General features: G+C 33.8%; 1 protein-coding gene across 7 annotated transcripts in view; it reads left to right on the top strand.

The window, feature by feature from the left end:
* Positions 1-26,297, top strand: part of DGKB (diacylglycerol kinase beta) — a 719,270-nt gene that overhangs the window by 288,198 nt on the left and 404,775 nt on the right. For all 7 annotated transcript variants that reach the window (XM_059171265.1, XM_059171262.1, XM_059171263.1 and 4 more), the window contains 3 exons: positions 9,543-9,628; positions 12,917-13,006; positions 18,700-18,860. In XM_059171265.1, the coding sequence (XP_059027248.1) occupies positions 9,543-9,628; positions 12,917-13,006; positions 18,700-18,860 (337 nt within the window). The remainder of the gene's footprint in view (positions 1-9,542; positions 9,629-12,916; positions 13,007-18,699; positions 18,861-26,297) is intronic.

Below are 26,297 nucleotides of genomic sequence, written 5' to 3'. Positions count from 1 at the left end.
GGGCATTTTCTCCATTTGCAGATGAGGAGGCTTATGATGAGACAGTTTAAATAATTTGCTCAAGGTTTTAATCCCATAAAAGAGCAAATCTTTGTTGTATTCTGTCGTGGCCATTTTAACTTCTGTTCTGTTCCTTCTTACTTCCTTTCCTGATTTTGATAATCAGAAATATCTGAATTGCTTCTGAATATTGCCTTCCATCTCAAATTTCTCTCTGCAGCCTTGTATAGATTTACACAACTATTAGGCGACGTTTCCATAAGAATGTCCCATAGGTATTTCAAATTTTACATATCTAATATGAAACTAATTTTTTTTGCCCTTTCCCAAACTTGTTCACTGACATGTATCCCAATATGATGAATGGGAAGACCATTCACCTTTCCCTTTCTTCTGACAATGAATTATTTTACACTGTCCAGAAATTCTCATCTAATCACTTTATTGGTTTCTTATATTCACCCTTTTTCTTATATATTAAACTTTCATTCATTTATTCCTCTTCCCTGTCCACCAGTTCATCAAAGAATTAACTTACCACAGCTTCAAAATTCAACTCAGGTCTTTGTCTCCACTTTTATTTTTTTAATTTAATTTAATTTTTAAAAGATTTTTATTTATTTGACAGACAGAGATCACAGGCAGGCAGAGAGGCAGGCAGAGAGAGAGAGAGGAGGAAGCCAGCTCCCTGCTGACTAGAGAGCCCGATGCGGGGCTTGATTCCAGGACTCTGGGATCATGACCTGAACCAATGGCAGAGGCTTTAACCCACTGAACCACCCAGGTGCCCCGTCTCCACTTTTATTAAACCAACCTTGATACCCTTCTCTGTTTAATCTGCATCAGCAGCTCCCAAAGAACATTCTATTGTGACCTGAACTGTGTGGGTTTTTTTTTTTTTTTTTTTTTTTGTCTGCTTGCTCAGTTAAGCCATTGAGATATCTGAAGGCAAGGACTCTATCTTGCTTTTCAGTCTCTCGAGTCTAACCCAGTTCCTGGTACAGAGGTGCAGTTAAATGCATATTAAATAAATGAATTGATGCAGGTGTTGTAATCACTTAAAAAATTACTTTCCTCACATATAAATATTCTATTAAATGCAACTCTCTTTCTTAGACATATGTAGCTATTCTGTTGTGTTTGACCCCTGTCAAAGAATTTCATTTTTCCTCTAGAGAACTTCATGTGTTATTTCCTAATTCACAATACTTTCTTCTTCACATTATAAAATTAACTTGGTGGAAAGATCTGATGAATATAGAAAAAAAAACCCATTCTAATTACTAACAATAAAAGCATTAGGATGACAAAATGGATTTGATTAGATGTGCCAAAGAAACCTAAGCAACCTAATCTCTTCTGCTGTTACATTTTAGGAGTTAATTTTAGATAGTGTCCTTTGGACCACAGATGATGTCTTTGTGCTTTCCAATTGGAAGTATTAAGAATGAAGTCTTCCAAGTTAACTTCTTTTAAAGATCAGGAAATATGTGTGAATTAAAACTCTTTATCATATATTTCTTTTCATTCTTTACTTCAAAATTTCAGTCTTTTTTTTAAAACTTATGTTGTAGTCATATAACTTATAAACTTACAAGAAATATTTAAATTGAGTTTTCATGTACATACATATATGTTAGTATGCAAACACATATGAATTATTTTAGGACTTTGAGGGATGAAGACACATGTATTTGGTCACCAACTTGATTGCATATTTGTAGCACTAAATATAGTTATGTGAATATTGAGTCAAATTAGCTCCCTTTAGGGGTGCTTGGGTGGCCCAGTCAGTTAAGTGTCTGCATTCAGCTCAGGGCTCAGGCCATGATCCCTGGGGTCCTGGGCTGGAGCCCCACCTTGGGCTCCCTGCTCAGTGGGCAGTCTGCTTTTCCCTTTCCCTCTGCCCCTACTCCTGTTCATCCTCGCTTTCTCTCACATAAATTAATAAAATCCTAAAAAATTTACCTCCTTTTCATTCTTATGCAGAAAATTCTTAGCATGTATAGATGAGAAGAAATGTTTCAAAAAAAAACAACTATTGTTTTATGTTCTTCGGTTACTTGGCCCCTAAATACTAACTTATGTTTACGTATATTTAAAACATCCTAAAAGGGTTGCTATTTTCTACATATCAGAATAAATTTGTATTTCAAAGTAAGATGTTTATAAAAGCATTTTATTATACAAATGAAATCATGAATAGTTTCCATAAAAGGTTAAGACTATTTAGCTAAGTATTACTTTGTCTTTAGTCATTCAAAAGTCATCTAAGAGAGTTTGATATTTTTAACACATTAATTTTCTAAGAATTATGTGCACGAGTCAAAAAGGAACAAATAGTTGGACCGCATTCGAGAGTCTATTGTTTCCTGATTTCTCCTTTCTAATTCATTTTATGCCAGTGAGAACATTAAAGTTATTTAATAAGATAACAGGGGTTCTCAAGAACAAATATTCCCTCATTTTCTGTCTCTCATAATCTTTTTGGCATTTCTCACTGCCTTTCTCTCTGACTCTTTCTCCTTCTCTTGTACAATATACATTTGCATAAAATATGTCTTTGATATTTCCAGAGATAATAAAATTAATGTTTCAGTTAATGGTGCACTGGAATATATATTTTCTCAAATACTGTGGAAGTTATTTCTGGCTGTGATGGTAACAGAGTTAAGTTATACTGGGTTCATATCCATGAGTCCAAAATACATTTTTATGAATATCCCACTTATCTACATGCCCCAAAGAGTGTAAATTCATCTTTCATACAACATCCTCAAAAGATTAGCCAAATTTGTTTAAAATAGGTGCACTTTCTAGTTTACCTAACCTTTATTAGTGAAATAGAGTACCTGAGATATGAGCCGACAGGACATGTTTATAATTAGTTTTACTCTAAGCTGAAATGTTGGGGGAGGCACTTTATAGTTGATGAGTAATCACTTTGAAGCTGACATTATCAAGATCCACAGGAAAAAATCAAATATAACCCTTCCCCAGTTTGGTAGCATATAGTATAGAGGAAACTTTTGGGGGACGTAATTGCTTCATGCATAGATTTTCCTAACCTGATTGCAGCAGCAGTAATAGTATCCAGTGATACCAGTATGTATAGATGATTAGGAAATGAGGTGGAAGGTGTTAGGAATTGTTTTTCTGGATTGTAAATATGGTTTTGAAAACAATAACAACATCACAATTCAGAAATTTCAACCTGATTTTAACAAGGCAGTTGTGAAGTTATTTAATCTTGTAATTGTAAGAATAATAGGTAACTGTGTACATGCAGGTACGAATATGAATTGAGTTGAATAATAAGAGATAAGTATGTTTGTTTCTGGCTCAAAATGCTTAAATCAGAATGCAGAGCTTTCTTAAGGCAAGCTCTTGAGATAAACTATTTTTTCTAAACAAAGAGGAGGTAAAGAAGCCTTGAGGGCATATAATGAAGTTATTTTCGATCCTTGACCTTGTGTTTCTTTAATACAAAGAAACATGAATAGGTACAATTAAATGAGCTTTCATTCCATGCTATCACGATAATAATAATTATGAATGTCATACTGGTTTCTTCTAAATATCACAGAATATAGTTTTATACTATGTACATTGTTTAATTGCTATACATATATTTATTTTTATATGTTCAATCTGATTTCTAACTGATATAGAAATAGATCATATTTCTAACTGATATATGATCATATATAAATGACAGAATCATTTATTTTCTTTGAATAGTAAAACAGGAGATTGGAATAAAATGAAATTCCTACATATAGTCAGTTAAATCTAATTATAAGACACTTTCCAAGATTATGGAATCAGTACTACAGGTTTTATTTCTTCTTTTTTAAAAAAGTTTTCCCGGTGTGTTTTTAAAATACTGTTGTCAAGTACAAATTAAAACTTCCTGAATTTTCTATATTAGTTTTATCTTCACACTTTTTTAGAAATGGAAAGTAGACTTCTAAATCTTAGTATCTTAATTTGCTTTTAGTTGTTCAAAACCTCACCACCCACTTTTTTATAGGGTGTGCTGTAGCGGTGGCTGTTGAGCAAATGTGATAGACAAGCCTTTGACGTGGAGCTGCTAAACCTGTACATTACCATAAGATCTCTTTCAAATTTAGCTACTGTAGATAAATAGGAAATGCTTTAGGAGAGCATGAATGACCAACACTGGAAACTCAAAAATCATTAATCCACTTCATAAGTCATTTTAAGTTTTAATTTAATAAATCTCCATAAAAATAGTCTAAATAAATTCTGGGGCCATGCATGATTACTTCATTATGCATTCATTCTGCAGGTGAACCTCTGAAATTGGTAGGTGAAAGTAGATAGAGTACACACTACTAAAGTTTCCACTAACAGACATCTTTCCAGACACTCTTTATTCCCTTATCCTTCTTGTTGTTAGGATGTCCTTTGAAGTGGGAGCCTCACATTTGCTGGTCTTCACAGCTTAATGAGTGAAAAGTTACTACCTTGCAGAGCCCTATATTTTTGTTCTTGTCTGGTCTCTTGGATTTGTTTGTTCTCAGTCAGACCTATTTTCCTTCGCACTTTCTGTCCCTAATGCAGTGTCATAAGAAGGTCTCCCAGTAGTTGGTTTGCTATAGTTTCAGATCGAAGGTAGGAAAACTCACTGCCCATCCAGCTTTGCTTGCTAGGAAGTTCTATTTGTGATTATTTTGCCAGAACACGGGGGTGAGGGGTGAAAATAGAGGAGTGGCACTCTGACCTATAAAACATATATACTACTTTTAATGAAAGGAAAATAATTGAATTACTAGTAATCTATGGATAGTACAATTTAATTTACATACACATATTGTTTATTTCTTAAAATAGCCCAAAGAAGCAAATGACATTAACTCCATTTTAAAGATAAGGAAACCGAGACTGAGAATGATTCAATAATTTTCCAAGGCTATAATTCCAATGAATGAATGAAATAAGGAATGAATGACTCTCTAGGGAAAACAGCATGGATTGAGTGGAGTAATAGGCTGAGATAGAGAAGTCAATTTTTCAATCCATTTAGCAGTCAATTTATAGAGAGTAAGCTGGTCTGACAGTCACATGGGGTTTATGTTTGGGGGTAGGATGCTGCTGAAGAACCAAATGATGACAGTTTTAAAAGCAACAAGAATGAATAAGAGATGAAACATCATCATGGAGTAGAAGAACAATGGTGAGTCAAATGGATGGTTAGGCTTTCACCAGAAACAATTAGCTCTATGGTAAACTTTTCAGCTGCCAGCATATTTTGAAAAACTTTGCTAGGTTTCAATTAGATAATGTTTGAAAATTAGGAGATAGACAAATTAATAGGCTATATAACTGGCAAAAACTGATTTAGGGAGAATTAGAAAATAGAAATTCTATTCCATAATTGTGAAAGGAATTCAAACAATTATTTTAAAAAAAGAAGGAAAGAGAGAAACCAAAGACTCACCAGAAATAGAATAGCTTATATGCAAGTGCTACAAGTTTTAAGGAACTTCCAAAATTGTACACATGCTTCCAAAAATGGAAGATGAGGGCATATTCTGCAACTCACTTTCTGAGACAGAATAATTTTGACAAAAAATTAGAGGTGATATCAAGAAGAAAAATAGTCTGTTGTGTTCATGAATATAGATTCAAAATGTCTAAGCAAAATATTAACAAACTGAATCCAGTTCTCTATAAAAGTATTAATAAACTGTGTCCAATTTGGGCATATAAGTGTATCATAAGGAGGCTTTAATGATACAAAAATGTTTAAATGTATATTCCCACATTATTGGTTAAGTGAGATAAACCATAATGACATCTCCAAAGATACAGAAAAAAATTTTAACAGATTGATAATGAAAATCCTTACTATAATAGGAATAGAAGGAAATTTTATTACCTTCTCAAAAAAAGGAAAGAAAACGAATATCTGTACAAAAGCATATTACATGGGGAAAATATAGAAATATTCTATTTAAATTTAGGAACAAGATAGGAGCATTACTTCTGAATATCCCAATTCAGCAATGTTTTGGAGCTCTTGGTAGCACAATAGGAAATAACAGTTACAAGGATTGGGGATCACCAATAGTACCAATATTATTGGCATACTATATTCATGGATGAAGAAACTCAATTTAAATTTTACAGATTTTAGTTGTCCAAAAGTGATCTGTAGGCTTAATGTTAACTTTGATCAGTGTCCTAATTGGTCTTTATTTGTTTTAATCTTTATTTTTGTGGAATAGGACAAATTAACTTTAAAATATATATATTGAAAAATCAAAGAAGAAATAATAGCCTAGATACTTCATGCTCTGTGAGATATAGACTTACTATAAAACTACTTAAAGAATTACAAAAATGTGATATTGGTGCAGGCATGGACAAAATATGAATAAAATAAAACAGTTCAAAAAGAAATATACTCATATATGGAAATCTGATTTATGATGGTGCTTGTGTGGTAAGACATAGCATTATCCAATAAGTAAAAGGATGGATTAAAGAAGAGAGAAAAATTGGTGCACAAAAGCCACAAGGAAGGAAAGGAGGGTGGAAGAGGAAAAAGAAAGAGTGAGAAAGAAAGAAAGAGGATGGAGGTAGGAAGAAAGGATGAGGAAGGTAAATGAATAAAAGGATTCCTACCTTACACCACAACACAGATCTGTTAAAAGTAAAACTGGAATTTAAAAGAGTATATATGAATTATCTTCTGACCTCTGAGTAGGGAGACTTTTCTTACACAGCCCAGGTCAAAGTGCTAACCACTTATGAAAAGGTTGATAAATTGGAATACATTAAAACCAAATCTTGTTTATTAAAATATACATTAAAGTTTAAAGAATTTCAATTTGTAGAAGATATTTGTAAAAAAGTATTAAAATTGAGAACAAGTAAAGAATTTTTACAAATCAACAAAGATAAAAAGGAGTAGAGAAAGGAAACAAGTCATGAATAACCATTTTGCAAAAGAGGAAACCCATGAAATTAAGAAGTGTAACATTAAAAGTGTTAGAGATAATGTACTCAGCCAAATATCTATGTTGAGAATTAATGCATACATTGGTACAACTTTTTTGGGAAACAGAAAGTTGCATTAAAGTGTACCCTACTCTAAAAGTAACCACTGTCCGTGAGCACTAGGAAGCATGTCCAATAATACAGTGTTTATAAAAACCTAAACTAATCAATCCAAATGTCCGTTGACATGGGTTTATTTTTTATTTTTTTTTTTTTTTAAATTTTATTTATTTATTTGACGGAGAGAGATCACAAGTAGGCAGAGAGGCAGGCAGAGAGAGAGGAGGAAGCAGGCTCCCTGCTGAGCAGAGAGCCCGACGCGGGGCTCGATCCCAGGACCCTGAGATCATGACCTGAGCCGAAGGGAGAGGCTTAACCCACTGAGCCACCCAGGCGCCCCGTTGATATGGGTTTAAAAAGGCACACTCACATATATTACAATTAACAGTAGAAATGAAATAACTTCAAATATACATGGAGAGAACTTTAGCTATCACATGATTGAGTCTTAGTAACAATACCAAGTGGAAAGCAAAAAGTGAACAGAATGTTGTCTATGGCATGTGCATGATAACGAAAATTTAAAATAGTGCTCACTTTTGTGGATGAGGAAAAAGGATGCTAAAGGGAAAGAGCATAGTGTCTATGTAAGTTTTTGGGAATGTTCTCCCACTGGGGTGGGCAGTTGGTACATAGGTACTTAATTTACCCATTATAAAAGACTCAAGGAGAGTCTTTTACAATGGATATTATAATGGATATCCATTATAAAAGACGCAAAGAGAATATTGCAGCATGTCTAACAAAAAGAAAGTATCTACAATATAATACCTAAGGAAATATGTGGAAGTCTGATATTCTAAATATTCATTGCTCTTAATATCAGGCGGCAGAATTTCAGTTAATTTTTATACATTTCTATTATGTTTATGCATTGTTTTTATTTAACAAAATGTTTTTCTAGTAATGCTAATTTAAAAGAAAACACTCATTTAGAATTTATAAGACAATAATAAAAGACAGCTCAGTAGAAAAGATGGGCAAGAGTTTGAAGATGCAGTTCATAGAAGATATCACATACTTGTAAACCTACAAAAATATGCTCAACATACTCGCAAACAGGAATGTGTGATTTTACAATAAAAGCACAATTGGGTTTTTCATTATATTGAAGAAATATCATAAAGTTGTTTACAAGTAGTGTTTTGGAGTTGAGAGAAATTGACACATCTTCTATAGCAGAAACAGTTCAGAGAGTAGTATGATGGTATAGTAGTTTTCCCTTCTAGGTTAGCCTTCAAAACATATGTGTACGTTCACATAAATGTTCTTCAAATAGTGTTAACTGTAATGCTTATTTTTTGTAATAATGAAACACTAGAAATAGTTCAACAATACCTGAAGAGAAAGGGTTTATTTGATCACACAGTGAATACCTTATGTAATACATTCACTTATTGTAAATCATGTTGCAACATTGTGTGAGCTGACACAGAACGATCTCTTAGATATTTTTAAATTTTAAAAAAATGCACACAATTAAAAGGATGTATAGCACGAGACTATTAATGTTAAAAATGTGTGTTTAATAAAATTCATATGTGCATATTCACATATGTAAATATATAGAAAAATTTCTTGGATGATTGCATATTATATTACCTGTGGTTATCCCTGGGCAAGGGAGGTAAACAGACACATTCCACATATTTCTGTGTTGTTTCAATTTTTTTTTTAATTTTTAATTTTTTTATTGCAAAATTTTTTTATTTTTTTATTGCAAGAAAGTAGGCATGTACAATTGTATAATTGGCTGTGTTACCTGCCTTTTTAACTTTTCTCCAAGGTAGGTTGCTTTAATAAGCATAGTGCTATGTGCAATAGTAAAAGATGCTATGGGCGTTTATTACGCCCACCTAGCAGTTAGGCTTGAGTGTTCAGAGGTAGCAAACACTGAGGGCCATATCAAAAGACAAGAGAAGCCTGGCTCCCATTTGCAAATTCTATGTCAAAGGAATCACTGAAACAGAACCCAAAAGCAGTGTGATAAATTTCTTCCAGTAATGGAAGAGTCCGAAAACTCTCAAAGACACATTTGCTGGCATTATAGTTGTATGTATATAATGATTCAAAAGAGAATTTTTGATTAATAAAAATTATCCAGTGAAATGCTGTAGTAAATGTCACTTTGGGTTATATGTAAAATGCAGATCACACTCAAGAGAATATTTTAATAAAAATCATTATAATGTATAAGTTTTGTTTTTTAAACTTTAGAGTTGATAAAAGAAAAAATACATACTGAATATATGTTCAAATCAAGATATTAATTCTTTAATTTTAGAATTTTATTCTACATAAGAATTTAATAATTTTCAATAAAATCTTGAGATTACCTTACATTTTTTATCAAGTACAAAAGTCTCTTATTAGACAAAATGCTAAGAATACAAAACTTTACAAGTTCAAATATTAAAATATCAATCATGTGCCATAACATGCTTATTTTTCAGGTTAAACTTTTTTCGTGATGTTCCTGATTTCAGAGTGTTAGCCTGTGGTGGAGATGGAACCGTGGGGTGGATTTTGGACTGCATAGGTAATGAAGACACATACTTAACATGGCTGGGGTGGGAGTGGTAACCTAAAATTCTGTATATTTTATTTATTTTATTAATGCATTGATATCTTTGTATGCTACAGTGATATAATCGGACATCTGGCATTGTTGCACTGATCTAATGAGTTTTCTATAATTCAAAGTTTTAATTGACAAAATAATTTACAAGTATCTAGAAATCTTTCTTTTTAAATCTGCTTCTCGTGGAATTTACTAAACCCTCAGAGCTATTTTCAAATCAGGCTCTACAAATTCCATTGTTTCTTTGCCCTAAGTCAAAGAAAATCTTAGTATTTGTGATAAAACTTACATCAAATAGATGTGGTTATTTTATTCAAGCATGGTGCCTCAAAACCTTAGCATCTGTGGACATTCTTAGCCTATGCATCCATATTATTATTACCATAGCTATTTTTTATTTATTATGTACTCTGTCATAGATGTTGTGCTAAGAGTTTAGCCCCCATTCATCTTAATTCTCACAACTCTGTGACACAGTATAGATAATCCCATTTTAGAGAGAGACTGTAGGGTGTGGAGAAGTTAAATAATTAAAATGGGATCAGAGAGCTATAAATTGACCTTTTATTTTTTTATTCATCTTTTAACCTTAACCTAGATTGTGTCTCTACTTAAGTTTTTACAACTTTATTTTTATGAGAAAGCAAAGCAGATACGTGACTGAGGATAACATGTAGACAAGTACACAAAAGCTTGATGATTTAGAAAAATTAACTGGTTTTTCAGAGGCAGTTAGCTGTCAGAAAAATTACCCGGTTTTTCAGAGACAGTTAGCTGATCAGTAAAATAATCCTGAATTGGCCTTCATTAGGAGATAAATTCCAAACAAATTTCCATTTCTTTATTGACCAATTCTTTTTTAAAAGGGGGCTGTGTCATGGGCATCTGGATGGCACAGTTGGTTGAGTATTTAATTCTTGGTTTTAGTTCAGGTCATGATCTCGGGGTCCTGAGATCAAGCCCCTGTTGGGCTCTGCACGTGAGGCAGAGTCTGCTTGAAATTCTCCCTCTGCCCTTCTTGCTTGTGCCTGCCTGCCCTTCAAATATATATATATATATATATATATATATATATATATATATATATATATTTATATATATATATATATATAAAATTTTTTTTTTTAAATGGGCCCTTTCACAGAAGGGAGATAATTTGTTCAAAGGAATTTTTACCGCCTATGTAAACTGAAACACTTTTATTAAGTTAATGTAGGTGAACATATTTTATCTTTTCGTGCACACAGAAGTATTCAAATTAAAAGTAAATATATGTTGTCAGCATACTTTTTGGTAAGCATCTTATGATTTTAGTCTACTAATTTTTTTTAAAGGAACAGTGAAAATTCTGTTCTTTGACCTTCCAGTTAAATTCATAAATAGTATAATATGCAATATCTAAGGAGAAAATCAGAATTCAGAAATTAGAGTTGCTTGAACAGAGTCTGAATACTTGTGAGAATTTTAGTGAAAACGTAGGATATTATGAGTTTATTTTAGCTCAAATCTAAGCCTTGGCTATTATACCATGACACATCCATCCCTAAATAGTCTGTTCCTTCCCCATTCTTCCACATAGACACATACTCACTTTGAGGGGCTGAGAAAGTAGAAAAAGTAAGGAAAAGTAATATATGTTTGTGAGAGTCATTCAAGGCATATGATGGTTTAAACAAAGCTATGTGAGGGCGCCTGGGTGGCTCGGTTGGTTAAGCACTGACTCTTGGTTTTGGCCCAGGTCATGATCTCAGAGTTGTGAGATTGAGCCCCACATGGGGCTCCTTGCCCAGCATGGAGTCTGCTTGAGACTTTCTGTCCCCCTCTGCCTCTGCGCCTCCCCCAACCCTCCAGCTTGTTCACATACATGCATGTGCTCTCTCACTCTCTCTCTCTTAAACAGTCATATAAACAAAACCATGTGGAATTTTGGGTACCTGGGGGGCTTAGTCAGTTAAGCGTCTGCCTTTAGCTCAGATCATGATCCCGGGGTCCTGGGATGGAGCCCTGTGTCCAGTTCACGCTTAGCGGGGAGTTTGCTTCTCCTTCTCCCTCTGCCCCTCCTGCACCTGCTTGCGCCGTCTCTCTCAAATAAATAAATAAAGATTTAAAAAATGTGTGAAATTTCAATGGCAGAGATCTTTACTGCTCTAAGCCCAAAGTATTACACTCTGTAAAGCTTAATCTCAAAGAAAACTTGCTGATTGTAGAGTTACCCAATTCTTACATCGCTTGCTCTGACCCAAAGCAGCACCATGTGTAGGAACAACATAGTGAAACATTTTCAACATTTTATTAGCTTTTAAGAGTTTGATTTTTCAAAATATCTTATTCCTTAAATTGAAATGTACCTAGAGAAGGTGTTGTAAAATAGTTTCTTATAGGAACCCCCACCTCTACTTTAGTGTTGTCCCTTTGTGTGTGTTTGGATACACACACACACACACACACACACACACACACACACATATATATATATATATAATTATTATTTTAATTTCTTTTCAGTGTAACAGAATTCATTGTTTATGCACCATACCCAGTGCTCTATGCAATACTTACTCTCTATAATACCCACCACCAGGCTCACCCAACTCCCCCCACCCCCGCCCCCTTCAAAACCCTCAGATTGTTTTTCTGAGTCCATAGTCTCTCAAGGTTCATCTCCCCCTCTAATTTCCCTCAACTCCCTTCTCCTCTAGTATATTCTTATGGTGCATCTATCTGCATCCTTGACATTTCCATGATCTTAAATCCACTAAAATTTTTAATTGAGTTAAGATTTTATTTTATTTGTTTAAAGATATTATGTATTTATTTGTCAGAGAGAGAGAGAGAGAGTGTATAGACACAAATGGGGGAGCAGCAGGCAGAGGGAGAATCAGGCTCCCCACTAAGCTGGGAGTCTAATGCAGGACACGATCCCAAAACCCCAGATCATGACCTGAGCCAAAGGCAGACGCTTAACCAACTGAGCCACCGAAGCATCCCCTGGGTTAAGATATTAAAAGGCTTTCTTCAAACACAAATCTTGAAAATTCCTATCACTTTGTGAATTATGGTATTTATATGTGTTTTATAAATACAAATTAATCTTACTTTCTAATTATATATAGATATAAAACATAACTTTTCCAGCTTTTAGGTACCTAGTGGAATGCCTTCATTTCATGCCAAGCTGTCTTTTTACTGTTGTTCCATCTGTGATCAAAATTTCATTTTATTTTATTTTAATTTTTGATTCCACAGAAAAGGCTAATGTTGTCAAGCATCCTCCAGTTGCCATTCTGCCTCTTGGGACCGGCAATGATCTAGCAAGATGCCTGCGATGGGGAGGAGGTAAAACAGATACTGAAAATCTTAAAAAACAGTAATACAGTACAGAGCATCCCCCCCACAAACTAAGCCCATCGTTTTTAGTATATGACAGCTTCCATGTGAATTTAGCCAATACAACTGTTGTGAGAGGTACAGTATATAATTTTGAACAATAGTGTGGGGTAGAGAGGGAAATAGTGGACCAAGAGCTAGACTGTGAGTGCTGTCCTTTAATCTGATACTAATTATAGACTTGATGGGCAAGGCAAGTTTCTCAACCTCCTTGATTTGGGGTTTCTAACTTAAGAAATGAGATAATCATTGATTAACTCTAAAGTAATATTTAGATTTTTAATCTGAGTTGTGTAGAAAAATCACTAAGAAGGGAAAAAAAACCGGTAAGGCTGAATCACAATGACTTGTTCAGGAATGAATACATTAAATAACACTCAATTTTTTGAGATCTACTTTATAACAAGGGGTGTGTTCTTTTCTTGGGGTATAAGGTTAAGGACAAAAAACAAGGTCTACCTTCAAAGAGGCCTTGAATTCCAGTGGCACATAGTCATAAGTAAATTGTGAGACCTCCTACTAACAAGTAAACCTATAACCAACAAAGCAAAAGGTGTCTTGGAGGAAATGACAAGATAACATAAGAACCCTAGTGGATAGAATAATGACAGTCATATAGAACTGAAGGTAGAGTTAAGAGGTAGAAAGAATCTGAAGTAAGAGGTGCAGAGGTAGGAAGGGACTTAACATATTCAAGGAACTCAAAATGGAATAGTGTGGATGATACAGGGTAAGGGGGGAATATTTCGAAATGTCTTAAAATAATTTGACATAACATTAATAGGCTCTGCTTACCAGAAGATGCCAAAGAAAAGAAAAACTGAACTGAAACTGAGTAACTTTAGCTTAGAGTTTAAAAAGTGTCTACTTAGAGAAGTTAAAAAAGTGTCTGCTAAGACAGTGTGAATGAGAAGCCCTTGGGGAGCTTGTTAAAAATGTAGTGGCCTGACCTCCCCCCAGATATGCTGAATGGAAATCTCTGGGGTGGACCTGGGCAGATGATTTTCTTTTTAAACAAACTTCCTAAGTAACTCTGATTTACAGTAAAAATGTGAGAACAACTTTTCCATAAGTTATCTAACCAACCGCTAAACTCTAAGCTGTGTTTTGTATATGTGTATGTGTATGTAAGTGTACATGTATATAACAGACAGAGTTGAAGATTAAGTTAAAATCTCCATATATGACATTTTTGTAATTTTCATTAAGGGTATAGTTTAGTAAAAGAATATCATGAAACACTGAGTTAAATCTCATAGAATCTAAAGACAGACAGACAGATGGATAGCACCACTGCTTATAAGATGCTTGTATTTGCCAGTGCGTACATACTTATATTGATTAAAGGGAGGAGAACACACATGTGACTTCTTGTGTATTCTTTTGAAAAATATTTTTTGATATTTGAAAATTAATGACTTCATTTAGTTTCCAAACTCATAAATGGCTCCAATCGCAAAAATGACATAGAATTTCCATTCAGGGAATCTTCTAAAGATTTTCTTATAAAACAATTTAAGATATATTGTTATCAGTAGTCAAAGGTGCACAAATTATAGTACATGCCAAAGTATGTATTAATAATAAACTCTCTGTGTGTGCCTTGCATGGGCTGATACTGTCCTAGGTGCTGGGTTTAGAGTGAAAAATAAAATGTTCCTACTTTTTGGAGATTATGCCTTCATTGAGTACACAGACAATAAATCAATGAATAATAAAATATATAATTACAAAATAAATATGTAAGACTCAAACATATTTAGAGAATAGAGGAGGGAAACTCTTGAGCTAAATGATCAAGAAGTCCTCTCTGAGGAAGTAACATTTAAGCTGGATTTAATAGGTAAGGAAGGAAGAATAGCTCCTGAAATGGAAAGGAAGGCTGATGTGATTCTTAAATGGTCTGTGAGGCAGTAGGTATGGAGTGGGGGTGAGAGAAAGAGTGACTAGTATGAGATTGGAGAGACAATCAAGAACCAAATATTGCAGGGGCTTGGTGGTCTTGTTCAGAATTTTATTTGATTGCACTTGAAGCACAGAGTGAAGCTTGGAAAGGGTTTCAAAAGCACCATGACACAATGACATTTATTTCAAAACCAGAGTAATTGGGAGGTATGAAATAAACTTAAGAAACTTAAGAAATTGTGAAAATGTAGAGAATCAGAGTTTTCCAAATAAGAATTTGTGTTAGAGTTTTTGTAATTAGAGAATGAATGGACTGGAGCAGAGTGATAGTAATGGAAATGAGATAAGTAGATACAGTGCAGTTCTCCTGTTAGGGAAGGCCTGGTAGAACCTGCCTGTGGATTGAAGACAGGCTTTGGGGAAACCAAGGTAATAAGTGGGACTGTAATATGCCCAAGTTGAATGATTAGTAAAATGCAGATACCATCTGGTAGAGTTTACTAATAAAGAAACTTGTTGTCAAGTGTGATTATTTCTTGCCAGGTGTGTATCTAACTTTGAGCAAGTTGCTTACCAACCATGGGCTTCAGATTCCTCATTAGAGCTTGAAAAAAATGATAGTGCCTGACATGTAGGTTTTTATACCAACCTATCAAATTGTTTACCTAGTGTTTGTGCTGAGAACTTTATGTATTTGTAACAAAGATCATCATGCTTAGTATGTGGGAAGGAAAGGACTTTATTCAACCAATAATCATTTGGTTCACTTTAGGTCACTGAGTATTGACTTGACTGGAATATATTGAAGCTTTTTTTTTTTTACTTGAAGCTTATTTTTACAAGAATGTATTTGGGAAAATGTAACACTGTAGAATCTAGGATGTCCTAGGGCATTTGAAAATACTTAATTTAAATTCTCTTTGCAATTTTTCTAACTAAAATTAGTCTAACTAAAATTTAGGATTACAGCAGGAAGAATGTTTCATGAAGAGTAAGAGTGTAAGAATTTTAGATGGAACACACACTGACAAATCTATATTGTTGCTTTTCTTTAAGTGACTTTCCTTTTTAAACATTTCTGTGCCTTTTTAGATAGATTCGGTAATAACATTGTACCTTTAAATAGAAAATAAATACTAATTATATTTTTATTTTGTTTCTTAGCTTAGAGGGACTGTAGATTTAAATCAAAATAATGGAAGCAAAATAACATCATTCTTTTCTGGGAATAAGCTTTTACTTCTATATTTAGTAAGTTTAATATGTCTTTTTTTAAAAAAATGATCTTCTCAAGTTTTGCAATCCTATTTATAGCTATGAATCATTATTGAACAAGCTTGAGCATAGATAAATACAAGTAGGGTATAGGTATTTGTTAAATTGGAGACTACCATTTGGAATTTGTTATCTTTGTAAATTAGCTCTGACCTGCAGTTGCTGTGATTCTCAAAATAGATTTATGACCTATATCTTTCCATTTTTATTTGGCTAGAAGGCTATTGATACTAGCCTTTTTCATACTTATCCATAAAAACTTAGAGAACATAACCAGTTCTAAAAATTTTAAGGTGAGTGGCACTTGTAGAATCTAGCTGTGGTAATTAATCTTCACTCAATCCATTCCTACCTTGTTTTCTCCTGCTCAGCTGCTGTTCCTATATTTTTCTAGTGTTATATTGAACCATGCTATTATTAACTTGAGATGTAACTGGGAATAAGCTTAAAATTTTATTTAAATAATTATTATTTGCTTGTATATCTCCAGAATGTATATATATAAATATTATGTTATATTTTATTATATATTATAGAGTACTTCCATGCTATATTATACTATATTACATTAATATTTGCAAATCCATTTATGTCTGAAAAGCATCATACTTATATTCAAATGAGTAGAATTTGCAAAAGAGGTTAATATACTTACCTTTTTTATTCAGTTCAATGAAGAAAACATACATAAAATTTATTTGGAGGTCAATATTTATTATTTTTAAAAGAAATTAAAAATTTAAAAGTTAAACTTTGAGAATGAGCGTTGAACCATAAAAAATATGACATATGCATAAGTTTAATTATTATAATCTTGTACTTTAAATAATTCAGTGTTTGTACTGAGTATGGTTATACACTAATTATTATTTATATTCATAGTTTTTGAATTATGCTATAAAAAATGCAACATAACATCTATTAAAATACCGTTTGGTACTTTTAATGCTTATATCTGTCTAGTTATTGTTTGTTGTACTCTTTGTTGTATGTATTAATTAGTACATAAATATTTTACCTGTTTCAGATAAAAAGTAATAGTGGGCGCTTAAATAGGCACTCCTAGGTTCTGGCTGCTTTGAACTTCTAATAATTAATTCAACAAATAACACCATAAATGTAATTTATTTATCATTAGAGGATGTTGGCATATTACAGTGCTTCTTCTCTTAACCCAATTAGTTTTTCCAATGTAATGTGTGCTAACACCTCTAATGAGGACTCATAGCCTCTGGCATTTCCTTGTTCAATGAATACAGTATTAAAATATAGACCAAAGTTGAACACAGAAAAAAATCTATGAAAATATTGTTCCAACTCAAAATATCAATTCAAGAATGTGTGTATGTGTCTGTGTGTAGAGGTAGAGAGAAATGTATTATTTAACTCAGTATAATAATTCAAATTCTGTTATCATTATATAGTTGAGAAATTTCTATTCTTTTGCCTCATGTACTAAGAATTTCTATGCGTTTTCTCATTTAATTCTCATAAAAGCAGAAGTTTTTACTGAGGAGGACACTATTTAGGGAGGTTAAAAAGCAAACTTTAACACAACAAGGACTAGGCTACAGTTTGAACTATAATATTATATAGATAGATACATTTATGAGAAAATATAATATTAAATAATAAGTTTCATTTCAGGCCATCTTGATTATCTGCAGTAGATCCATCAAAACTAGATTTGTTGAGCATTTACTCTAGGGCAGACCTAGTAAAAGAAACTTATAGAGAAAGATGCAAATAACTATAATGGAGTGTACTAGTTGTACTAGTTGTACACTAGTTTGGAGGTAGCTAGGGCTAGTTTGGAGAACTGTGCGCTGTGGAACTGCAGAGAATCCATTACTTTGGGAGGGTGGCTTCTGGAAAGAAGTGTTGTCAAATATAAAACTTGCAGCAGGAGCAGAAGCAAGGCAACCAAAAGAAAAGGGAGACTCTGGATATATAGAACAAGAGAAGAGATGGCATAAAATGGAAAAGAGAAGGACCAGACTGAAAATTGTTCTGTATCACTAGAGAGTCAAGTATGAGGGTCACTAAGGGATGGAAAGGGACAAGTCTGAAATCTCACCTAAGCTTTTTACTTCCACAACTGAGGGTGTTGTCTGTCTGTAAGAGAATTAACAGGAGAAGATATTGAAGGAGATCATTAATTTCCTTTAGAATAAATTTATATAAAGTTTTGGGGGGGTATGAAGTGGAGATGTTCGTTTGACATTTCACCATACTGAGAATTGGCACCACAGGACAGAAGTATGAGTTGCAAATTAAAGCTAAAAATAAAATATTTCTATGAACTTACAATTAGAGTGAATTCTTTATCTGTGTTAGAATTTGCTTTAGGATGCATTGTTTGGCTTTAGAATGAGACATCCACATACATACACTCAAACACATATAAATGCAGCTTTTGTTATTTGGTTACATTTTTTCTCAAGATAATTTTTTTTCATTAGGTTATGAAGGTGAGAATCTGATGAAAATCCTAAAAGACATTGAAAACAGCACAGAAATCATGCTGGACAGGTGGAAGTTTGAAGTCATACCTAATGACAAAGATGAGAAGGGAGACCCAGTGCCTTACAGTATCATCAATAATTACTTTTCCATTGGCGTGGTAAGACTTTGCACTAACTGTTCTTTTAACCAGTCTAGCCTAATCAGTGTGTTTAAACTCTTACGGTATGAATTTACTGATAATATATAATTTATTTTTGTGTCAGCAAAATACCTCTTCTAATGGGCAATAATAAAGCTTATGAATTTATTCAAAGTCAGAGAATCAGCAATAGATAAGTTTTTCATGTGTTAAAAGACAGAATTTTTTTCTTGCAATTGATTTGACCATTTGTGTTACTAAAGTAAAAGGAGAATGGTTTGTAAGATAGTTATGTTTTAGAATATAGGCTAAAACTCCACATAAAAAGTTGAAATGTGAAATGGATGCATCAGATTTTATCTTATTTTGAGATATGTATTAAAATCTTAATCTCAGAAAACAAACTGAGGGTTGCTGGAGGAGGGGGGTGGCAGGGATGGGGTGGCTGGGTTATGGACACTGTAGAGGGTATGTGCTATGGTGAGTGCTGTGAATTGTGTAAGACTGATGATTCACAGACCTGTATCCCTGAAACAAATAATACAGTATATGTAATAGATACTATTTTAAAATTTATGGTTAAGTCTGAAGTCTAAGAAAAAATGCTACTATGATTCTTAAGTGATTAATAAGTCAAAGGGCTAACTTTTCACTTAATTTCTTGAAAAATCTTAGACTGAATGTAAAATATCATTTGGCAATTAAAATCGTTATTGTGATTTCAATCCCTAAGGAATTAATAATTTTAACAGTTATTTCATACATGTGTACATATATATTACCTGGTAGTTAAGAATTCTTAAAATATATTGTTTACAAAATTATATTCCATTTCACATGTATTACTGGATATTAATCTTATGTCTTTCTCTGTCATGTGCGCACACAAACACACACAAATCACTAGTAGATTATAAAAGGCACTGAATGAATTCTTGAATTTAGGAGTCAAGCTACCTAAGCAAGGGTCCTTTAGCAATATTTTTTCTTTCTTTCTTTTTTTTTTTGGCAGCTTGACTAACATAAATTTATTATATAATTTTGTAGATGATTATTCAGGTAAAGTCAGCTGGTTTCTCTACACCAGGTCTATAAGACAGCAATATTTTTTCTAAGTGTCCATTTATTTATCATGATGGTATTATTTTTTTCTCTCATTTTTACAAATAATGTGTTTATATATTTAAAGAGCCTCAAATAATGGTACATAATAAAGGCTAAATATACAATTATTACTAAGTAACGTTAGTAATCAACTATAGTTATTACTACTTGCAAGAAAAATGTAATGCATTTGATCCATAAAAGTCCTCCTATTCCTCTTTGATATGAATATGCACAATGATGTTTTTAACAGCTTTATTGGCATGTAACTTAAACACAACCTAATTCACTCGTTTTAAGTGACCCTCTCAATGATTTTTACTAAATACATCCAATTTTAGAGGATTATCATTACCTAAACAAGAACCCTCATGCCCATTTGTTATCAATTCTGGCTTCTTCCCCAGATCTAAGCAATAACTAATTTTTCTGCATCTAAGAACTACCCTTTATGGATATTTCCTATTAAAGAAATAATACAAAATATGGACGTTTTCATTTGGCTTCTTTCATTTCACATAGTATTTAGAAAGTTCACCCCTATGAACTGCATGGATACTATTTTCCTTTTTATTGCTAGCATCCCATTGTATGGACATATCACGTATTGCTTATTCATTCACCAGTTGATGGACATTTAGATTGTTCTGAGTCCTTGGGTATTATGGATAATGCCATTCTCTTGGGTTCCTTCATTTTATTTTTTCGTTATTGTTATTTTGGTTAATATAGTTTTTAACTCTAGAGTTGCCATTTGGTTCTCTTTTTATAATTTCTGTTTTTAATTGGTATTTTCTATTTGAAGAGTCACTGTTGTTATGCGTTCCTTTATTCTTTAAGCATGGTTTACTTTAGTTCTTTTGACATATTTAAAATAGCCTTGGTGAAGTTTTTGTCTGAGAAGTTCAACTGCTAAAGCCCTTCAGAGAGTATAGTAACCTCTGAATCACACCCAAGACAATTTTCTGCCGAATTATGTGCCACATTTTGCTATTCCTCTGCATGTCTGCTGATATTTTGTTGGGAACTGCGTATTTTGTATAATGTATTACATTGTATAATGTATTATTTGGATTTTCATCCACTCACAGTGGTTATGGCTGGTCCTCTGTTAGTTTAGTGACTTGCCTGCACTAATTTTGTGGAACCTTTCTCCCCTGTGGCATATGACTCAGTTTTGTTTTGTTTTGTCTTTATACTTCTTATTTTTATCTTAATCCTGGTTTCCTGGGGATCACCCCCATGTCAGCATGATTGATCAGAGTTTGTGCTCAGTGTGTTTGAGCCAGTAAGTCTTCCGGTTTGTCATTTGATGTTTGTTCATTGGGGACACCCTTAAACTTGAGACATTCAACTTTTAATATCTGCTGACCCTTCTTTTGTCTCTTTTGCCATGTATACGAATTCTCACTTAGCCAGGATATATAATCTACTAGGGCCCCTTTTGGTCTTTTCTGAACACGTGTGTAGCCTTGCACATGCATAGAGCCTTTCAGACAGTCAGGGATGTGTGACAAATGATCAAGGCCCATTATGGCTATCTCATTTGCAAGATCTGTTGAATTTTTGGCTAGTTGACTGGTTATTTGCTTGCCTTAATCAGTTCTGCAAACTCAGGCAAGCTGTGACACTAGCTTTCCTTACTCGTTTGCCACTGGGATTACTCTTGTTTTAGACAACTTTCTGAGTCATAGAGTTTTTCTACCTTCTACTCCAGATCCAGTCAGTTCCCCTGACAGTAAGTTGCTTGCTTTCATGACTTGCCTACCGTGGTAGAACCAGAGCACCGATGGAGCTGGAGGACGAGGGGAAAGCCCAAAGCAGAATCATTACAGATTACCACTGTTTCCATCTGACATTTTGTAGTTTATCACAAATAAACACTTCTTAGTCATTATATGCTTTTAGTCAGTTTCCTTAGGTCCTAGACAGCAGATCATTCCTCTCCACCAAAGGAAATGCTAGGCAAGGTTTGCTCACATTTGATTGTCATGAATGAAAAGGGATTGCTACTGGCAGCTCGTGGGTAGAAACTAGGGTTGCTGCTGAACACTCCCAGTGCACAAAGCAGCTCTTTAAATGTACAAGAAGGAATTATACAGCTCAAAATGTCAATAGTGCTGAGGTTATAAAGACATATTAAATACAAAACTCAAGGTGTTGAAAAAGAAAGAGCTAAAACCAAAAAATGAAAAGGGAAACTCATAAAAATCAGATGGGAAATATAGCAAAGAATAACAGCAAGAAAAAAAAATAGAGAATGTTGGCAAAACTAAATATTGGATTATTGACAAGAATTGATCAGATCTATTGTAAAATGAATTTTTTAGGGGCCCCTGTGTGGCTCAGTGGGTTAAGCTGCTGCCTTCAGCTCAGGTCATGATCTCAGGGTCCTGGGATCGAGTCCCACATCGGGCTCTCGGCTCAGCAGGGAGTCTGCTTCCTTCTCTCTCTCTCTGCCTGCATCTCTGCCTACTTGTGATCTCTGTCAAATAAATAAATAAAATCTTTAAAAAAATTAATTTTTTAAAATCATTGTAAAGAGAATTACAAATAATGTAGAGGGAAAACAATAGAAAACCAAAAAGTTTTAAAAACTCCACAAACACAAAATGTAATAACCCGATTTAAAACATATGAGGAGTACATATGGGAGAGTAGCAAAACTGCAAATATAAAATCAACTTAAATATTCAGTAGTATTCCATTATGTCAATAATAATGAATTTATGAAGACAGCAGTAAAAACTTGAAAATACCTAAGAATTAATAAAGAATATCCAAGAAAATGTTAAAAATCTCTACAGAGACATAAAGGATCAGAACAGAGACATTTCTTATTCTTAGATGAGATAGCTTAATATAACAAAAATTAATTCATTCATTTAATCTATGACTAATGTAGAGCTAGGTTTTATGACAAACTTGAAAAACTTACTCTAAAATATATATGACAATGTAAGTCAGTTTTAATAAAAAGTAAAGATATGCTAAAGTGGACTGGAAATTAGAATGAAATGAAGAGAAGAGTGAATCAGAGAGGAAAAGAGACACATAACTGAAAGTCAGTATGGATGTGGCACAAAGATTTGATGGAGATACCATAGAGTGCTTAGTTCAGATTGCAAATTTAAAAGCTAGCCTCCTAGGAAGAGAAAATTTTGTTAGAGCTCTACCTCACATTACATAGGTAATTGCTAGACAGATTAAAGTACTACATTTGAAATGCAATGTTTAGAACCTAATAAAGGAATACATAAAAAAAGATACGTATGATTTTGAAGTAGACCAGAACTAGCCTAATAGGTGGATTTTGACTGAATTTATTTTAGAAGGGGTTTGTTTCATTTGACTTGGAGCCTCTTTCAGTGAGTATAACGTCCCTCCCTGAAATATTTGCTTCTGCCCCAGTAAGCCAAAGGCTCAATACTCAGGGTCACAATCAGAGCAATCAGAGAGTTGAAGCTTTGACTGTTACTTAGCAAGGCTACCTTCTATTCAGTGAGTTGTATTCCTCTGCTTCAAGCAGTGAATCCAGAAAACAATAAAATGAAATGGATTATCTATCTCAAACTATTCCTGAGTATATAGGAAGTGTGGAATTGGGAGTATAGAAAGGATGATGGGGTATTTCGACTTTTTGTTATCACCAGCGTAGGAAAGATTAAGATGGGACCTGTTTTGTACTTGAAATTAACTCTTGGAACCCATTACCTGCTAGTTATAGGGTGATCTCAAAGTTTGACTATAGTATCAGTATGGTTTCCATTATTTCAACTTCTGCCCTTCATTTATTGACCATAAATGTCTTATACTTTATACAGAAATTTCTTCAGATTTTTAGAAGAACCTATGATGGTCAGAAATATATAAATATCTTCTTCATATATATGATTATATAATCCTTGTACTAGTCAGAATGGGTTGAGTATTGGCACAAAACCCCCAAAATACCAGTGGTCTGATAACAATTAAAAATTAGTTCTTCCGGGGCGCCTGGGTGGCTCAGCAGGTTAAAGCTTTTGCCTTCTGCTCAGGTCCAGGGTCCTGGGATTGAGCCCCGCATCAGGCTCTCTGCTCCGTGGGGAGCCTGCTCCATCCCCGCCCCCCGCGCCTGTCTCTCTGCCTACTTGTGATCTCTGTCAAATAAATAAATAAAATCTTTAAAAAAAAAATTAGTTCTTCCCTCACATAAAAGAAGAAGAGGTTCTAGTCCACTTGGCCAGTCAGTGACCCAGACTCCTTCCATCTTACATCTCCACACTCCTTTAGCTCCTCAGCCCTCCATCTAGTCAACAACCAGGTGACAAAGAAAGAGTGGGCTATAGGAAGGGGTCGTTTATGGGCCAGGCCTGGAAAATGGTCCACTAATAACACATTGGTCACTTACTAATCATTTTGCTGTGCCTAATATTAGGGAAGCTAGGGAAAGAATTGTTTGCCCAGAAAGGAAAGGGAAGTTGGTAAATAACCAGCCCATTTCTGCTAATTCCTTCTGTGTAATACTTTTCAGTATTAGCCAGGACAATTTTAAGTCTGAAATCGTAATTAACTCTGAAAATAGATATTCTTATACAGTGGTGGACCTTCAATAACAGCATAATTATATAACACCTACTATGTGCCAAATACTCTTTGAGAATTGGAAGTGAACCTGATAGAAGAAATTTAAGTAATCGCTAACTTTACATTATAGTAAGGAGAGAATTGTCATGAAAAGCTAAACACCTGGAAATTAGAAGTGCAGATTATAGAAATTAACAAAGAACAATTGGTATGTTCCATCTTTCATTCTGATTTTCCACTTTAAAGTAACTATAGATAATCTCAAAAATCCCAGGAAGAGAACTGTCCACACACTGTATCACCACATCACATATGCCATTATTTTTATTGTCATAGTTGCGTCTTCATGCATTCATTTAATATAAACAAATAAAACTAAGTCCCTTTTTTTTTTTTTTTTTTTTGGTCAGACCCTAGAGTTCTAGGAATGGGAAATGAGTTCATTATTAGAACTTGGAGTTTAATGGTAGAGAGAAGAAGCATTAAAAAACAAATGCACAAATACAGACTTTTTGAGAATTATAATAAATTCAAGGAAAGAAAACTAAAGTTATCAAGTGCTAGAATAAGGGACAGTTTTAGATCTCATGGGATCTATAGGCAAGAAAGCCTAGAAAAGAGGGAAAGCCTAGAAAAGAAGATACATTTAATATATAGAAGAGCTCACTCCCACCTTCCTCTGAGGAATACACAAGTGAGATGGATAGAGCGTTAGCAAGCAGTTATAACTGTATGTGAAGAGACTGAGGTGAGAAAAAAACTTGATGTGTTCAAGGACGTGAAAGGTCAATGTGTCTGGAAACTAGAGAGAAAGGTGGAAGTGACTAACTGTTGCAGAGGTTGGCTGCTGCCTTGTCTTGAAGACCCTTGGAAGCCAATGTGTGGTGTTTATCTTTCAAGAGGGGCCATTAGGTGATTTAATGATTATAATCAGGAAATGAAGTGGTCCAGTTTATTTACAACAGAAGCTCTTCTACACATAAACAGAAAAATTAAGTGTCAAAAAATGATACATAGAATTTTAAATATTTTAACCTAAAACTTACAAATGTAATTGAATTGGCCGGTCTTCTCATATAGGCCCAGCTAATATCATTTCTTTGAATGTGGATCTGGGGTTCTATACAGTGTCTTGTGTAGACCACATTCCATAATAATCCATCTAATAATTTCCATTTGTAGTTTAAGTGGAATAAAAATTCACCAGACACTTCAGATGCAATCTGAGTATAAAATTAGTTTAATTTTTTACAACAGTTAAATCCTTTATAATGATTTTTCTCGCAGGTAATTCTATAGTAAAGATTATATAATTCTACAGCAGTTTCAGAATTGCATTTATATCACATCATCCCAAATCTTCATTTTGTTATAAGACAATACTTTTTGTCTGTAATCATATTTTTCCTTGTATATAGCATGTGATTAAATTATATAATTATAATAGAAACTAAAATTGGTATGAACGGTGTTGGAAACAACAGAAATGATTCTTGGTAAGTGCAAACCTCAAAATGTGGAAATAAAACAGGCAGGTTTACTAAAAAGTCGGAGCTGAGAGGGGCTAGACCTGAAATACAGGGCTGTTTCAGTGTCTGCATTTGGAGGGATGTTGGCAAGCTTGCCTGTGGGTGCACGGATGGGATGAGCATGTCCCTCCTCTGAGTCCTGCACAGGCAGGGCGACTTCCAGACCACTGCTAAGAGGAACTAAAGCTAGCTTACAGCTCTGCTTCCAATTCCACAGACTGCACTTGAAGAAGCAGTCAATTCCTCACTCACTGGC

The sequence above is a fragment of the Mustela lutreola genome, chromosome 4, assembly GCF_030435805.1.
Source record: "Mustela lutreola isolate mMusLut2 chromosome 4, mMusLut2.pri, whole genome shotgun sequence".
NCBI lineage: Eukaryota > Metazoa > Chordata > Mammalia > Carnivora > Mustelidae > Mustela > Mustela lutreola.
The sequence above is the reverse complement of the archived record's forward strand: the minus strand, read 5'-3'. Positions and strand labels throughout refer to the sequence as shown.